This window comes from Phycodurus eques, chromosome 8 (genome assembly GCF_024500275.1).
Source record: "Phycodurus eques isolate BA_2022a chromosome 8, UOR_Pequ_1.1, whole genome shotgun sequence".
NCBI lineage: Eukaryota > Metazoa > Chordata > Actinopteri > Syngnathiformes > Syngnathidae > Phycodurus > Phycodurus eques.
The window spans coordinates 10947749-10966828 of NC_084532.1; the positions used below are offsets into that span (position 1 = coordinate 10947749).

The following is a 19080-nucleotide window of genomic DNA, read 5'->3' on the forward strand; positions in this document are numbered from 1 at the left end:
TTTTGTACACTACTGTCTGTAAATTAAAGAATGACAATAAAAAAAATCCATCCAATTCCTCTCGCTATCGATGCTCCACGTTTTTGTCTACAGGATGCAACATTTGTAAACGTGTGGTATCGTAGGACAAACTGTCGTGCTTTTTTGTGCACTTTGCATGATAAAAATGGTAAACGGGAGTAATCGCTCAGGCTATGGATGTTAGATTTGAAGTTAGCAAGTTCTTACCTCTTCCGTGACTTTCTGGGGGCTCAGGGGAGGCCGCGCTGCTGCTCCCAGATAAGGATGCACCAGGATCAGGCTCATTGTAATCCAAGTCTGAATGTCCGTTAGCAGTAGACATGTCGGGGGAAGTGGACCATGATATGGTCGCGATCTCACCACGGGCCTTCGAATGCTTGACGCAACCAGCGTTACACGCCGTTCGTTGTCGTAGTGTCATCCCTTTCTTTTTTGGGAAAAGGATGAGGATGGTACATTGTCATCCTTTTTGGTGATAGCAAAACTCTGTTTTAGAGTAAGCTGTCTGTATTTATCCATGTTTTTTCGCTCTAACTGTCAATCACCATCACTCTCTCTCAACCACGCGCCTCCAACTCCCCAGCACGCCCACATGGGCCCTCAACAGTTGTCGTCTTCCTCGGATCGTCCTGACAAAGCTCTGATCAACTGCTGCCATCTAACTGTCTATTTATCATACATATACATATTGATACATATTGATGATACATATTGTGGAGCTGCACCACAGCCTCTATTACAATTTTTAAAAAGAAACATGGACAACGTATTAATACGTCTTTGGCACTAAATAGATGGATTTGTGAAAATGTATTACTACGTCTTTGGGAGGAACCTGGAGTAACCGAGGAAAACCCACACAGGCACGGAGAGAACATGCAAACTCCACACAGGCGAGGCCAGATTGGAACCCAGATCCTCAGAAATGTGAGGCAGATGTGCTAATCAGTCATCCACCGTCCCACACGTACAGTAAGTCATTCGCGCACGTGTGTGCGTATGAACAATCTGGCCACGGCAGACATTCCAAATGTTGATGAAACTCACTCACCTGAACTGGAAAATCCTGTTGCGGACAGCGTAGTCATAGAAGGAATCTGCGGCTGTGACTGTGTACGAAACATTGAATTCCTCGCCATTTGTGACTTTCTCTGGAGGGCGCTGCACCCAAGCCATCTCCAGACCTGACCAGACAGCAACACACATGCATGTGTCAAAGGAACCCTATGTACATTCAATCAGGCTTATTCATTATATTTAAATCCTTTCTTTAGTGTGTGTCTGCCTGACTGTCTTCCTGCAGGCTGCTGTACACTTTTCTTGACCCTTCTCGGTAGGCACACTCAGGACCCAAGTTGATTATGGATTATTATTATTGATGCAGTTGTCAAGTCATTATTAGAGTAAATATTTGTATGAAAAACAGTTCTTAAAAAACAGTCAAATGAAAAACAACAAGTACTGCGATAACAGTGTGCCTTCTTGTGTAATGACGTATTTTTACACCACGCGCTGTTTCTAACCTCAAAATGGTCGTCGAGTCATTTGTATATGAATTATGCTTAGCAACTAGTCGCCTTGAGGCAGATATTGTTAAAAAAAAAAAAATAATTAGAATGAAAACAATTACCATAATTTTTTAAAGCAAGCAAAAGCAAAAGCCAAAATGAAGAAAAATCATTGTTTTTCTTTGTAAAAAATAAAACATTCTCACCAACTTTGGATGCTTTTAAAGATGTGGATGTGGCAGTTGCTATAGCCTGCTGTGAATTTCAGCGGTTCAATTTAAAAGCAAGCCATTTAATGCTCTTTGAAATTTAAGATTTTTTTTCTCCAACAAAACTCCGTTGCCGACACAAATGTAAAGTCACCTGCGATAACTAGAGTTGCACTCAAAATGATTCAACCCCCACTTAACATTATCTTTATTTACAAGGGTTAAAAAATAGCTCAATGCAGTGAATAAGTGGCAAATACTTTCAAAAGAGGCCATCTAATGAAAAAGCCATGGGTAATAACACATACCACCGCAGCTGATCATGTTGAAATCATTTGGATTGTTGCTTGGCCAGCAGTCATACTCTGTGTTGTCCAGATCATGCCAGCAATGAACACCCTGGACAAATAATTTTATCCAAAGGTAACAAGGGTATAATGTGTGTCAACAGGACATTATCATTTATGTTTTTCCCCCTTAATAGGACACGGAACCATATTGGTAACTTAATTCAAAATGGACTACTACTGTAAGGCAATAGAACCATGAACTATCCATTTTCTACACCACTCCTCCAGTTCAGGGCCGCTTGGAGCTGGAGTCCATTCGGGCTGACATCCGCCGGTAGGCAGACCGCGGACTGGTCGCCAGTCAATCACGGACCACATAGAGACGGACAACCATTCACACTGACATTCATACCGAAACTGCCTGCACCGAAGTCGGCTGAGTGAACCACTATGCCGTCAAGGGCCCAGAACCATGTGATCTCCAGCGGTCAATAGGCAAGAATAAAAAAAGGGTAAAATTGTATATTATGAAACTGTGAGAACGATAAAATCAAATTTAACACACCTGCTCCCTGTTCACATCTGAGACCGTGTGAAATTAATGAGTCACGTGACAACAGGGATGGAAAATGGCTAATTTGCCACAAATTGTACAGTCTCCCCAAGGAGTGTTCTCCCTTTTGTTGCCTGTGGTTTAGACATTGTCTGTATATTAAGTTATTTTGAGAGGACAGTAAATTTAGACTGTTATACTGTAATAGTAATCAGAGGCACTTTAAAAGGTGGGAGGTGTGTGCTAACTCCCATTTAACATGAATTTGAATGTGATTGATTAATTCAATGCCGGCATGGTGTAGAACTGGTTAGCAGATCTGCCCCATTCTTAGGACCGGGGTTCAAATCCCGGCCCCGCCTGTGTGGAGTTTGCATGTTCTCCCCGTGCCTGCGTGGGGGTTTTCCAGGTACTCCGGTTTCCTACAACATTCCCAAAACATGCATTGAAGACTCTAAATTGCCCCTAGGTGTGAAAGTGAGTGCGAATAATTCTTTGTTTCTATTTGCTCTGCGATTGGCTGGCAACCAGTTCAGGGTGTAACTCGCCTCTCGCCCGAAGATAGCTGGGATAGGCTCCAGCACGCCCGTGACCCTAGTGAGGAGAAGTGGTACAGAAAATGGATGGATGGATGGATGGTTAATTCAATATGCAAATGCAGCCACACCCCCAGTTATACTGTAAAACGGTCTCCATTAGCTCATTTCTTTATTTTTACTTTCCCTCTCTAAAAGATTTCACAAAATAAAACACTTGTCAATCTCTATCATTCTTGCTTCCTTTTTAATTTAAAAATTACACACTCATATAAGGGACACAATGCCCAAGAAAGGCTGAATATAAACAATTTTGAAACTTTGCAATACCTTTGTCTTTGTCCCTAACAGGGGCGGGAGATAGACCTATCAATACAAGCTCCTGAAGGTTAAACATGTCATCAGATATCATGTGAAAAAGTTTAAAAACATATTATTTTCCCCCAAAAGTTGTCACACTGAAGTCACCAATTACCAGTGACCCACAAATTACAAACGCACACGAGTATAACGCCGATTTAACAATAATTGCAAGAATAATCTTGCCCTTGTTTCACACAACAGCAAAGATCTCTAATTTGATCATGATCCATGTGTATTTTCTCGACTAAACACTATTAAAAGTGCAGATACAATAAATCCTGTGCAGTGTGAGAACTCACCAGAAAGAAAGCCAGGAAGATGGATGTTGCTGTCCACAGAGCCATGACCAAGTCTGCGGTCTCCATGGACCATCTGATAGCTGACTGAGGGAGTGACCTCACATGTGCGTGACCTTCTCCACCTGCACCCACCTCTTCGATGTCCCCAATTGTCCAATCAGAACAAGTGGCTCTCCAATCAAAATTCAAGTCATCAGCTTGAGTTATGAAGCGTTTATGTGTGTGAAAGTTGTCAATAACAGTCAGCTTTAATCGGAATTAACTAGATATGTATCCCTTGGTAAACATGATTATGAGTACATTTCTATTCATTTTTTTTAGCTTATTTGGAAGGTTTATTATCAATGTCAAGAAGTTAAGCATAAATCTACAGTATATTTAATTAACTATATATATATATATATATATATATACACACACACACACACACACACACACACACACGGTTTATGCAGATCGCAGTTTATGAGCACAAGTAGATGAAGAAAATTGGTCAGTACACACGTGTCATTAATCTGACAGTGATTTTGCATACACGCTCAACTTGTGCAGAGTAAGATTAAAAATATTTCTATGCTTTTATTAGTGAATGAGGTCCAATGTGAGCGTGTACCCTTAATAAATACAGAATGAGCGGGTAATAACCGCTGGCGATTTAAATACTGATGTGCGCAGACCTCAGTGTCTCTGTTTCTTTTGAGTTGCAAAATGTATGTTTTATATATACCAAATATTCTATTAGTTTTATACAACCTTCTTTATTGTTACATTGAGACTACTAGCTGTGCGTACTAATTGTTCCTAGCCATATTGTGACTACTAGCTGTTTTTCGATAAACATAGGTTGAGAGCAGCTGGACAAAGATCATTGTTTTGCTTTCCTTCTCTGTCTCTCTCACTTCGATATAACAAAGGGGTTTTCTGTCTGGGCTTCAGTAAGGGGTGACAACTCATAAGACTTGTACCTTTTCCTCTCTTTGCAAAGACTTCTTTCTTTTTTGTAATAAAAACACACAAAGACAAGATTGCTTCCTTACTTATTCTGTCAGAAAAAGATTTGCTCCGATCAAATTCCCCAAAATCGCGTTAGACCAGCGAGTTTATCCTGCGCCTGCAGTTAGATGTGGTCTGAGTGCAGAACTAAGTTTAGACCGACTTTCTGCCACCAAATTGTCACTCCATTGGGCGCATCGCCAAGGACACACCCTTTCTGCACCAGAAGGCCCAGCTTGGTACAGACCGGTCTGCCAAACCCTGCACTTGCATGAAAATCAGAATATGCTTCCATTTGCACCTTGCCACAGATGTGCTGTCTCCGAAAACAGATCCCTGTGTATGATCTTGAACGTAAGAATTATTTTTCCGCAGAAATTATTCTTTTTGATCACTCATCTGACTGACAAAAAGGTTTATTTATAACAATGTGCATTTTTGACCTATTTGTCTATTTTGCGTGAGCTTAGAAGCAAATGAAAAGACGATGTTTCAGAAAACGGGCGGAATTTCGTTTTTTCCCTCCAGAGAATGCATAATTACAGGACAGTGGCAATAAAAAGGCCTACCACCGCACACTTTGAAGTAGTGGACATGTTTCTGGCTTTGCAAAAATGCGAGTGGCAGCAGACAGCTGGATGCTGAACAGTCCTCACTTTTCTCATGCAGCATCTTATGAATGGAAACCACTCAACTTTAACAAGGTCCGAACTCTGAACTGAAAACGGACTTTTTACAAGTATTCTGTACAAAACCCCTTTTCCCCTGCTCCTCAAGGATGTATGTTCAGTTTAGAGGATTAAAACCAAAGTGGTTTTCATTCTTTTATGGCTGACTTAGTGAAGAGGTTTCCAGATTTGGGGCACTTGTTTAAACCGACATCCAATTTGGAGGCAGCTCGTTTTGCTCCCACTTAAGAGCTTGAGTTAGCAGAGTGCAAGCGAAAGGTCACACACCAAATTGACTGAGCACTCCAATACATCTTCAAGTGGCAGCTGTTGAGCGTAAGATGGCTCAGTGTCTTGCTTTAGCAAGAGAACATGGAAGGGAATCTGTTTCACTTCTGAACCTCAACACATTTCTGTTTAGTGTTTGTTTTGTCTTGTCTCGTGGTTTAGTAGTGCAATAGCAATTTGAAACAGATTTTAATGCTGGGAGTTTTGGTGTGTTAAAGGTTAAACTGTATTACTGTACTGCATATCTTTTTGTGATTCCACCATTAAACGATGGTCCCCTCAAGCAAGAATGTGTTGTCACACAGCACAGATCGTGCTCAAATACCGCCGCCGCCGTACTTAACTGGTTTTCATCTGAATGATTTATATTTATGGCCTCAATGTTTTTTTGTAAGACAAATATTTACTGTAGTTATGACATTTTGAGGTTTCGAAAGGCACGCAGTAAACTAGTTTGAGCAGAATATGTCATCATGTGGCACAAGAAGGTACGCTCAGTTACCGCCATCTTTAGTGTTTATCCATTTGACTGATTTATATTTATGGCCTAAATGTTTTTCATACAAACATTTAATATAATTATAATAGATAATTGATAGATTACCATACCCTGTGATCTCCTGAGGATTTTAAACTACAACTACAAAGTCAAACAACATCAGGGAACTCATAGTTTCACTTTTATACAGGTTGTACACTCGGTGTGTCAGAAATGTTCCAGGACTTTCATCACAAAAGGTGTAGTTCATTTCAAATTGAAACTACCAGTTTTTATTTGTATTTGAATAACTCCCCCTGGCGTCTAATGCATTAGCTGCGCCTTTTCTGCCACTCCTTTATGCTCTCATCGAAGGATTCCTCCAGGACCCTCCACCGCTCAGTCATCATGGCCAACTTAATGTGGTCCATGTCTTCAAAACAGGTCCCCGCGATGACACCCTTGAGCTTGGCAAAACGGCGGTGAAGTCACACTGAACCAGGTCAGGTGAATAGAAAGGTTGCGTCAGCATTTCACTGTTCTTTTCAGCCAGGAAGTGTCAGACGCTCAGGTCATGGTGACGTAGCCACAAGATGTCCTGCCACAACTCTCACCTCTTCTCACACACTAATCAAAGTATACGCTGCAGGAACTCCTCATAGACATGCTGGTTGACCCACAAAAGTGGAAAACTCATAGTTTGCAGTGAAGTACTGGAACTTGCTGACACATCGTAGGTTTTGAAATGGTTTCTTGTGCTGGATTATTTTTTTTTTTACATAAAAACCTGGTATTGTAAATACTCGCTGTAGCCTCTATATACAGCTCGTGATGCAAGCCTGCAATTATGACCTTAACATGACTGTTTCTTGCTGGTTTTTCTTCACATCAAATGACACATCCATGAAAAAAAAATACAAGATTTGTCATGGGTGTTCTTACATTTGTCTTTTATAAAACTAAAATTTTCAATAGAACTCTAAAAAGACTCATCCACTCTGTGATGCCCTACACATAAACAAGTGGACACTTCCAAGTAAAAACATGAAATAGCTTTAGCGAGGCCATCCTACATGAGGAAGGTTGAACTGTCATAGTCGCTGTCTGCAGGCGTATTTGTCAAACCTATCAGTTATTTATAGCACTAGCGTCTGGGAAGGGCCAATGTGGTCTACGTCAGTCATATCGTCCTTGCTGCTTCCTGCAGGTAATCTACTGTATTGTGTGACAAACCTCCTGCAGGGATCCAGTTTGTTTCATTTTATGTATTTATTTATTTATTTTTAAACAAGCCTCTTGCCTTTGTTTCAACAAACCAGCAGCAGCCATTAAAAGGAGCTGCAGCGGATGTGGGGAAATTCTACAGGGAGAACAAGTTTGCCTCAATCAGCAGCTGTAAGTTTATGAGTGACTATTATCTTTGGCCCGCAGGCAAAGGTAATAAATTAAAAAATGTACAGTATGAGTCTGTAAGTTTGCAGTCACCACAACGATGCAGTGCGGCACTGCACATCAACATACATACAGTAGAGTAAGTGTACCTAATGTAGTGTCCAGATAGTGTACATACATACTTCTGTTTACAGTATTGCTCATTAGTTGCCGTATGGAATATACAAATTTTAGTTTGCAGAACTTCAGTATTGTTAAGAAAACAGTCCTTAAATGTATATACTCCTCATGATATCCCGCTATCTGACATTACCCAACTAAAAACAAACAAGACAGTATCTTCACCCTTGGCATATTATTTACTTTTGGGAATGTAAAAGAAAAACTGGACCATGGTGTCGTTCTTACTGTTTCTTTTCAGCCACAAATAACAGCGACAAGAGGAAGAATGGATTCTCCCTCGAGAGATTGTTTCCAAAATGATGACATTCCGACACAAGTGAAAACAAGTGTTGCATTCATATTGGTACACCAACAGGGCTCTTCTCAGTGTCACAAAAAACAGCTGCAGCTTTTGACTGAGGCGGCGGGCCTGTGCTGGTACTTCTCTCCAAACAGCACTTTCTTTGAAGATAAAGACCTGTTGACGCCAATCTCTGCATTATCTTCATGAAGCATTTTCACCGTCAAGTGAACAGACATTTTTCAAAGTTCAGAACAAATCCCACTATCAGGTCTGGAAGATATCCTGATCGCCGTTTTTCGTCTCCTCGGACGGAGGCTGGCTGTTGCCCGTGTCCTGGGCGGAGCTTAGCGGCCGGGCGTTGGCCCGTGTCGAGCGCTGCCGTCGAGTACCGTTGCCTATGCATCGCATGAGGTTCTTAAAGGTGGTCCACATTTCCTCGTCCTTGTAGGAGTAAATGCACGGGTTCATGACAGAGTTCATCACAGCCAGGAGCAGAAGCCAGCGCTTTAGTTTCATGACATTGCAGCTGGTGCAGTTGAGACCGTCCAGCAGCAGAACCACCAGGCCGGGAGTCCAGCAGAACACAAAGGCTCCTAGAACGACAAATAAATGAAAGCAAACACTACAGTATTCTGCCTGGGATCAGATAACATTGGCCTCCTTTACGAAGGAAACCGGTGATTTGTATGCCATCTGGTAATTCAGGCTCAGTCATTCGGGCTGCAGCTATCAAATATTTTTTTAGAATCGATTATTCCATCAATGAATCATACAATTGATTTTAAAGTATTAAACAACAAAATGTCATTTGCGATGCGGGTATTTTGTCCACTTGGGGTCGCCACCCTCACGTTCCACACTATCATAGCTTTGTCTTTGAGTGTGTGTGGTTTTAAAAGGGGCAGGGGCCTGTCCTGGTGAGTGACGTGGGAGTCAGCGAATGACAGCGTAGAGTTGGCTGTTGTGAGTATTTAGCATTTAGGTTAGCATTTGGTTGTTAACTGGCTAACCGTTAACCAGCCTGCTTGTTGACTCTTAAGTGCCTGGGTGTCAGTTGTGGCCGTAGCAACTCATGTATGAATGTGCTTATCACACAATTACTTTATTACAGTTTGTTCAATAAAAGAATTGAAAATGCACTGGTGGGTGTGTCTGTCCTTGACCACCTGTGGGGGCATTACAAGACATTCTAACGAGCGATGGTAGGCTACATTAAATTAACTGACTTCAAATACATTGTGTTGGCAATCGCATATGTCCTGTTGTGGTACATTAGTTCAGCTTTGCAGTAGATTAAATACGCTTTTTCTTTTTATATGTAGGAAATGATCATAAAGTTTGGATTCTGTCTTTAATGCACACTTTCCTCCTGGCTCGCTACCATCGCACCAACTTAATTCTGCACGGTGTGGTGCGTGAGTCTGCAGTAATATTAGTCTGTGGGGAAAACTGATCACTGAATTTCAAGGCAGAGACTGTTTTGACTTTTTTTTTTTTGTAATCGAATTATTGGAGTTATTCGGTTTATCATTTCAGCTCTATATTCAAGCGAAGCATCCTCCAAGTTACTATAACATTACCGTTATTGGAGAACATTTCAGAAGTGCAACAACATCTCTTCAGATTAAATGAACTGCAGGTTAACCAGATGATCTACTTGTTTTCTCTGTTTCAATACAGGATAAGCGCAATGCTAGCTCCCTGCTATTAAAGGTACCGTAAATGAGTACTTCTTCAACCTGCTACTCGTTGACTAACACAAAAACAAAATATAGTCCACTCATGCTTAAAAAAGAGCATTAAGTCCAACCAACTTCAATAGTTCAACATTAGGAATGAGAGATTTTGAAACATGAGTTTTCTCAGCCCAGGGACAACAGACGCAAATGAGCTTCTAGCTAATTCTAGTCCAATTTCACCAAAACAACAAACACGCTATGGCTTAACACTGTACTCTACAGCCATAATGCCTCACAAAAGCGAGTGTTCCCGCAATGCTCGTTGAGTAATTGTTCACTTTAAAGACGTGCATCAGTAGCTGTGAGGAGCTAAGCGCCTGGCTGTACTCCATGATGTGATTTCACTCAAGTAGTGAAACCAGTTTGTATTTCCACCTTTAGCGCTAGCATACACTCTTGTTTGGGATTCTTAATGTGGGCACGAGAGGGAATGTGTGTTGTTGTGACTTTCGGCTTGTCCCATCAGGGGTCGCCATAAATCCCTCGCATGATGTCTTCCACCATTGTTTTTGTTTTGTTTTCTTTACAGCAGTTGCACTTCTTGATGAAAGCCCTCCATTTTTTTTTTGCTGGTCCAAATTCCCAATACAATATATCTATCTATTCCTATTTACATTTCAAATGAAAGATATCTGATATGGCCGCGCTTCCACTGATGGAACACATGACCCATTGGCAGATATATGATATACATTATTGGATTTTTATCCACATTTGGAAGAGGCCTGATTCCGACCTGAACATATTTTCAATTCCATGTGTTTTTTTTTCTCCATTCACACTGCCATAACGCATTTCAGAATTGTGCCACTTACAATAAAAAAAAAAGTTTTTTTAAATCAATTGGGCCATTTGAACCATGCAGTGTGAATCCAGCCTAACATGCCTGGGCACACAACAAGGCCGCGAAAGGGATTTTTGGCACTAAATGAAACCACAAGCTTCAACTTGTCTCCACCGGCAATGCGTCTTTTACCTTCAGCATGTCTACAGACAAAACAAAGTCTTTTACTGTACACGATCATGTGTTCCTATCATGGCTTATACAATTTTTACATTTTTAGAAATTCTTTAAAAATATAGACTCTTTCATTCCTGTTAATGGTGGGGGGAAAAAATCTCTGCAGAATGTGCTTGTTGATCTGCTATTTCTTAACCATTTTGGAGGGGCTGGGGCGGTAGATACTGACTTTCAGAAGATGAATAAAGACAGCACATGAAGTGGCATGATATGTTTAATGTCAATTAGAAATAAAGGCACCAACAGTCACAGATATATTCCCTTTTTCTGCAAGCTATTAAATTATAATAACGACAGACATCCAAACTAGTACCCTAGTTAGTAGAAGCATAAGCACACAACAGAATCCCAACCACTGTTGTTAGTGACCAAATCGCAGTTTGTTGCTTAGTTACGGTCATTTTATTTTCTCTAACGTGAAGTCATGCAGTATGCCTACTGTATGTCGTACCCATCTAACTACATATCAAAATCTTATGCAATCATTCATTCTAACTGGACCCCAAACACATGCAGACACTACAGAACAGGTTTGTCCAGTTTCCACTTCCACCCAGCAAACTTGAGCAAGAGTTAACAGTTTAACTGCGTGACATAAACCATCCCCTTGACCCCAACTGTGTACTTTCAAAGACATAATGTCACCTTGTCTGCACTTCCACCAGTAGTAGCTGCATTTGAACCAAAAGGTCACGTGACTATCAAACCAGAAATGTTCATATAACATATTTATAGAAATTTGAATGGTAAACTCATATCTTAGGTTTGCAATGCATATGATAGCCAGTGGTAACGTGCACAGTGCATGTTTGTCTTATGTTTTCCTTCCTGAAGGTTGTGTGTTTAGTGGACAGCATGTTGCACATGCAGATGAGCAGAGTCCTTTTTATGATAAGATAATTATACAGCAGTCTGGAATACATTGTGTACACATCCAGTAATTGAGTAATCTGGATGGGCAAACAGGGCACATGTGGTCAAAGAAAAATGGCATTTGATATCCAGCAAGACTATATGTTTTTTTTGGTTTGTGTTTGTTCGTTTTAAATCTGCATGGACTGAAGGAATAAAAGCGTGCCCAAAAGCAAAAGTGTTCCAGTCCCAGTCTCACCTGAATTCCTCGTTTGACAATATGTTACTTTTAGGACTCGTATATTGCAACCACCACTACAATGGAACATCTGAGGATCAACACAATTTGTTCAGGACGCTTGTCGCCCTCCATTTTTTTTCCCTACACGTAAAATCCATTTCCCCCATAAAAAATATGGCATTTGAATCCATTCCGGAGTCAAACTGTTGCCAAGTTTACGGGCAAAATTTTAAGTAACACTTTTATGTTCTTAACTGCTACCTGTATGTACATTATATAAGTTTACTGTATATTCAAATGATTTCATTTTCATACTGTATGATACACTAAAACTACAGACCCTTTGATGTTGCATGACAGAGGCGAAGGGTTCAGGGAAAGGCAAGAAACAGGAAAGAAATGTTCTTCTTTGATTATTGATTCAAACATTATTTTGTTAGAGGTAAAAAAAAAAAAAAAAAAAAAAAGGACCAAAGAAAGGCCGTGGCCCAGATTTAGCCTGGTGACCATTCGAACCTCTAATACCCGGTTCTTTTATTCTGGTCGAGGTGATTCTTCAATGATCAGGCCGGATGAAAAGTTTAACAATTTATTCGAAAATACAGTCAAAAAATAAGTTTGATGAAGGTTCAGTGCTGAGGTCCTCCAAAAGCAGCTCGATCACCCTGCAAATTTTTCGTCATAGTCTCTTATAATCGAAAGACTGCTTCCTGTCGTGACGTCATCTAGTCATCTAGTCTCAGACCAATCAATCCTAGCTTTTGCCTCGGTGTCTGGGTACGTTCGGAAATTTAGTCCGACACACTCATCGCTGAGATTGCAGTATGCAGAGACAGAGCATGCTCCATTTTCTATTAATTTACGAATTAACGTATTGGCCATTGGCAGGGATACGTCAGTGCGTTCGTCATATTGAATGAGTCAAGTCAGCCTGTACCTTTACATGCGCGAGTTTCGTTCAGGGACATTCTGTCAATGGAAAAGAATGCGTTCCTTGTTAGGAAAATTATTTGTATCAGAATCTGTTAGGTAAACACTTTACCACCGCAATTTAGGGAACGACCCAATCGTTTAGGGAAGTGATTCTCAACCAGTGTGCCGGGGCACATTCGTGTGCCGTAAGCACTCTTCAGGTGTGCTGTGGGAAATTATAAAACTTTATGTAATTGCTTGCAAAAAAAAAAATATTTACAAGAAATAATGTCTCTTTGTTCAGCTAGTTATGTCAGTGAGGCATAGTGACAGATTTAACAAATAAATGCTCTTCTATTAGATGGCAGGAAGTACATACAGTAATTAATGTATCCACTTTTTGTTGACATTTTTGTTTGTTGGTGTTCCATGAGATTTTTCAATTGTAAAATATGTGCTTTAGCGCCATAAAGATTGGAAAGCACTGGTTTAGAGAGACCTCAAATAACCAAAACATTTTTTGGGGAGGTGGGGGGACTTAAGATATTTTTAAGGGGGCTTAAGCCCCCAAAATAGGTTTGTCCACAAGAAGTTTAGTCCTAATGTAGAGACCTGTTTTTCTAACTGTGGTTTAAATGTATGACTTCAACAGTAAGCCTTTGACTTTATTATTCATAGCATTTATTAAGTGTTGAACTTGCATATCAGAGTGAATGTTGTGGCTCTGTGAAGCTACCATGGCAACTTCTTGTCATCTCTACTCATTTTAATACTGAATGAATTAAAAAAAAAAAAAAAAGACATTGTAATGGGTATTCTGACTCCACTGGGAGAGATTGTGTTGCAAATCATCCACTCAACGAAGAGCATGATCAATTTATGGCTCATCTTTGATTTAAAAAGTGCATATGGTAAATACTGAAGAAAAGAAGGTTTCAGGGTTTTCATGCTTTCTAAAAGACATTAGTAGCCCAGTTGCTATTATGTTGTGTTGTTGAGTTTTTGTTCCCAACACCAAAAGATATACATAATTTCCCCATGTGTACAATTTGAGATTTTTGAAGGTCATCATGCTGCATCATTAACATGCATTGTTTTCTCACAAAACGTTTGGTCCTGTCCCTCAGAAAATGTATGCAAAGAGTCTTTGTTACCAGGAAGTTATTTTAGCAATGACTATTTCCTGCAACTGAGGCTATTCAAGAAAACCTGAAGACAGCATACAGCACGAACACTCTACAGTATGAATCATCACAAAAAGGGTCAAGAGCAGTACTTACCGAGCACCACCATGACAGTTTTGATGAGCTTGATGGGCGTCCTCTTGCGGTTAATGGAGCCGCTGGTGTGTGGCGTGAGCAACGACGTCTTCTTCTTGACGTAGGTGTAGATCCTCATGTAAATAGCCACCATTACTAGGAACACGACCAGGTTAGACACGGACCAGAAGATCAGGTAGCCCCTGCTGAAAATGGGGGCGAGTTGGGAACAGTCGCTCAGGTTGCAGATGCAGTTCCAACCTAGGCTGGGCACGGCGCCCATGAGGATGGAGATGCCCCACACCAGCACGATGAGCAGAGTTACCCTCCTCTTCGTAAGGTTGCTGTGGACTTTAAAGTTCATGATGGAGATGTAACGCTCAAGCGCGATGACAAGCAGGTTGGCCAGCGAGGCAGAGAGGCTAATGTCCAGAAGACCTTGGCGAATAAAGTATCCTTTCACTGTCAGTCTCCGCGAGACCTCACCCGTGTTGAACATGAGGTACACGTACGCTATGCCCGCCAGGAAGTCCGAGGCAGCGAGGTTGGAGAGCAGATAGTAGAACGGGTAGTGGAACCTCTTGTTAGTGATGACAGCTGCGATGACCATGGCGTTGGAGAGCAGGATGAAGCAGCAAAACAGCGAGCCCACCACTTGGACCAGAATGAGCTGGGTCTTGTCCCATTTGTCATCCGCGCCGCTGTTGTTGTAGAAAAAGCTCATGGGCTCATCGTAATGGCAGGTGAGGTTTTGCAGGGCCATTTTTCTACAGAAAACAAAATACCTTCATTATTTTGTATTTTATTGTACATTGAAAATCATGAAGAAAAATCAAGTTTTTTAGTCCAGTACATGAAGCTTAGGGGGGGGGAAAACAAAAAAACAAAACGTAGAATGCTGCATTGAATGAAGTTCATTTTCAATGAAAGTTAATTTACTGTCTTGGAAAGAATTTTTCTATCACAGTTTTCCCCCGCTACATCTCAATTCATCGTTTGGTTTTGAAATCAATCTTTCTCTGGGTTTTTACAGTACAGCGGTGCCTTGAAATACAAGTTTCATGAGTTCCGTGACCCTGCTCGGAACTCAACTCTTATCTCAAATTACTCTTTCCCCCCATTGAAATGAATGGAAATACCATTAACTCATTCCAGCCTCTCCAAAAACAACTCATATTTTTGTCATGCATTTTTAATACGGGAAACAAATCTAGAATATTGTACATTATAAAAAACATATCGAAATAACAATACTTCCACGTATGAGAGTCTAAAGTACAATTTTGCCCAAACAAGTTCCATCAAACTTTACAACCTGTTCGGGTCTGCTTGACAGCGGGGCCAAAAGTCGCTGTGAATCGAGAGGAGTGGAGTGTCGACACCAAAAGAAGGAGAAAAGGCAGCAAGGTGAGCTCACCTCAGGTGAATGGCTGCGTCACGAACCCGAGGAGGCAAGCGACCATTTCCCACCTCCGCTCCCTCCAGCCTACTGCCCACGCAGCTGCGGGCGAACGGAGGGAGGCGACAGCGGCAAGCGAGTGGAGACAAGTGGGGAAAGACAGAGGTTTGGAGCTTTCGACGCGGTGACGCAGAGGGCGTTTGCGTGTGTCAAGCCACTCCGCCCGCCCGCCCGCATCTCCAATGAATTCCTCCGCGCCTCTTTCCTTCTTCTTCCTTCTCCTCTTTGATAGTGTTTCAATTGAAACTCAAAGACCTTACAGCAGAGGTACTCGCACTCTGTACTCAGGGGCGTTGTTTAGGGGGTTCTTTGGGAATGGGTCCCCTCGCTTTTACAGCAATGAAAACAATTCAGTTCCTTTTTGATCATGTTGTAACACGTTTTCCGAGCTGCCCGTGAACGCATCAAGAAGGCGAGACAGACTGTTATGCTGAGCAAAACTGCTCAAACCAGCCTCCAAGGGGGAAAAAACCTTGCACGGCAACAAGCAATGGAAGATAAAAAATTAAAATGGGTACATGCTGATAATGTAGCCAAATTTATGACAGACCAGCAGGCACGTGCACAGACATTTTTGATGGCTGGTGCTCAAGGTATTTGTATATATACAAAATTATTCGTAAAATTGAGAAAAAGCACAGCAGTATACAGTTACAAAAACTGGTGAAATGCCAGGTTTTTATGGGGGGGGGGGGGGGGGTTAAAGATAAATCGTTTTAATTATAGTGACCTTTAACCTCTACAACTCAAAAATTGGAGACACAAAAAGTGCCCCTGACCCCAAGTAAAGTTCCGCTGTTCTACTAGGCTTTTCTTGACATTTTGTAGTCGATTCATACAGCACAAGCCGTTGTCTGCACAGAGCTTCAACAACAGAGGGGATTACGTTGCTTAAAGGTGTCAGTCAGGAAAAGGGTACAAAGTACAGTACTTCCAAGACAATGACTATACCACGGAACAGAGTAAAACAGTGAAGACAGTCGCCATCAAGTGGAGAAAATAGGTCATAACATTGACATTACCAAGAACTGGATGTCCCTCCAAAATTGATGAAAAGATGAAAAGAAAAGGGGTCAGAGAGGCAACCCAGAGGCTGACAGCAACATTGATGGACCTGCAGGAATTTCTGGCAAGTACTATCTGCTTAGACCATATGACAACAATCTATCTTCTTCTTCATATGTCTGGGTGAAATGGTAGGGTGGCAAGAGGGAAGGAAGCCTTATCTTATAAAGAAAGCCTCAAACACACGTGGGACATGTTATGGTTCAGTGAAACCAAGGTTGAACATTTTGTCCAACATTCCAAATGGTATGTTTGTATGGCTTTGGAGCTGTTTCTCTTCAGCTGCAACTGGACCTTAGACAAGGTGGTGGGGGTGGGGGGGGGATTATGAACAGTTCCAAATACTCATCAGTGTAAACACAAACCCTTCAGACTTCTGCTAGAAAGCAAAGAAATGCAAGGAAAAGCATACTAGAACATCTGAACTTGATTTCTTATTAATCAGAGGCACTTTAAATGGTGGCTAGTGTGTGCTAATTGGGATATCATGATTTTAAATGTGATTATGAACACAGACACATTCCAGTTAAATCAGGGTGTGTGTTCTTGTGTAACCACAGTATCTCAGTTGTATATTTTTACTCCCTCTGCTAAAAAAAACGTTTGAAATAAACTGATTAAAAAAATAATAATAAATTACCTTGATCTTGTTTTTTTAATATATCACAAAAAAAAAGCCTGCCATTTGAACAGTGGTGTGGAGACTTTTTAGCCACTATATATTAATTTGTAATGTAATTTATCTAGCAAAATTATTCCTCGTGTAACTTCAAATATTTTAGTATAAATGCATGCATGGAAATATTTTCATAATTAAAGTTGACTTTTCCTACACCTGTGGTGTCAAAACTGCAGCCTGGGGGCCATTTGCAGCCCACCGTCCATTGTTAGTGCCCCACATTTGACACATCCCACAATGCTATTAGGTGGGGGCATTGCGACACATACATCCCGCATGGGTGCAATGCCCTTGACAACTACTATGACAACTGCTACTAATAATAAATTGGTTTAATAGTTTTTTAAAGAAAGACAGTAACAACACTTCTCTTAATAATGCCTTATGAATAAAGTTAATCTAGTTTCAGTAGCAACATTTCTCCACTTTCTGCTCCGTCTCTAGTTCTGATTTGTGAACATATCACAGTAATGATTAATTATGATCCTCAAGTAAACACTGCTATAAAGCGTGTCAGTTTATTACAGATTGCTCTGTTTTGGTTCTGAATACGAGACCTGCTCAGGGTTAGGCCAGATTTATTCTAGTGGGACACAGAGTTGCGGGCCACCCCAAAATTATGAAATATCCAAAACTATTTACCTAATCACCTTTCACAGACAGCTGTGATCAAGGAATTCCTCAAAATAACTATATGATGGCTTGATGAATTGGTTTTAGCATCCATCCAACCATCCATTTTCTGAGTCGCTTCTCCTCACTATGGTCGCGGGCGTGCTGGAGCCTATCCCAGCTATCTTCGGACGAGAGGCGGGGTACACCCTAAACTGGTCGCCAGCCAATCGCAGGGCACATACAAACAAACAACCATTCGCGGACACATTCACACCAAAGGGCAATTTAGAGTCTTCAATCCACCTACCATGCATGTTTTTGGGATGTGGGAGGAAACTGGAGTACCCGGAGAAAATCCACACAGGCACGGGAAGAACATGCAAACTCCACATAGGCGAGGCCGGATTTGAACCCGGATCCTCAGACCTGTGAGGCGGATGTACTAAACAGTCATTCACTGTGCTGCCACTTTGGAAGATATTAGAGTAATTTGTATTATTTTTCCAATGGTGGAAATTAACGTGTAGTGGGGAAGACTCATATCTCGTCAAGTTACTTGAGTTGGAGGAAATGTCAGTAGAAAGAAGTCAAATTGTATTTTCTCCCAAAAAGACATTAAGCAAGCAAGCTAATTTCCTTTTCCTGAGGTCAATGGGACTGATTTTGCAAGTGACTTCCCAATGTGAAACTTGATCATGCTAATGACAACGCAGCGTGCTCCAAAAGGCCACAAGTTCATTGCAATGGATATTCATTTGACTTTTTTCCCCATTAGACTACACTATTACACGACTAAATGTAACCGAGACTTCACTTCCTTCCACACAACTGAATGTAGAAGATAGCAGCCATCGTGACACAAGAATGAGTGAGGAGAGGGGAGAGGATGATTTTGAAACATCTGAACACTACATCATAATATTGTCTATACATACTGTACTGGGATATTTGTTGGGTGGAGTAATTTAAATTCTGAAGAATATCTTATATGTAGTTTGGTCAAGCATGCCAGATATATCTCAAAACATTTAGAAAACGTTTATCGAAGAGGAAAAGGGGGTAGCCTCTAATCAGCCATCACTGGGTGTGTCCACAAAACTAATTTCAATGTTGTCAGAGCAGAGGAGCCCACGCCAAACCTCAGAGTGGAGGGAACTCCACTCTGCTGCTCAGT

General features: G+C 41.1%; 2 protein-coding genes across 3 annotated transcripts in view; both read right to left on the reverse strand.

The window, feature by feature from the left end:
* Positions 1-6236, reverse strand: part of LOC133406514 (atrial natriuretic peptide receptor 2-like) — a 25031-nt gene extending 18795 nt beyond the window's left edge. The window contains 5 exon segments of the mRNA XM_061684175.1: positions 1073-1205; positions 2047-2137; positions 3600-3630; positions 3900-3913; positions 6231-6236. Of these exon segments, the coding sequence (XP_061540159.1) occupies positions 1073-1205; positions 2047-2137; positions 3600-3630; positions 3900-3913; positions 6231-6236 (275 nt within the window).
* Positions 4280-15636, reverse strand: lpar3 (lysophosphatidic acid receptor 3). Of its 2 annotated transcripts, none has more exons than XM_061684417.1 (3): positions 15506-15636; positions 14110-14855; positions 4280-8657 (listed from the first exon to the last, which is right to left on the reverse strand). In XM_061684417.1, exons 2-3 carry the CDS (start codon positions 14849-14851, stop codon positions 8329-8331), a joined length of 1071 nt encoding a protein of 356 aa, XP_061540401.1. In that variant the 5' UTR covers positions 14852-14855; positions 15506-15636; the 3' UTR covers positions 4280-8328. The 2 variants fall into 2 exon arrangements, with proteins under 2 accessions (XP_061540401.1, XP_061540402.1); XM_061684418.1 differs by lacking the exon at positions 15506-15636 and adding an exon at positions 15404-15483.
* Between the last annotated feature and the right edge of the window lie 3444 nt (positions 15637-19080).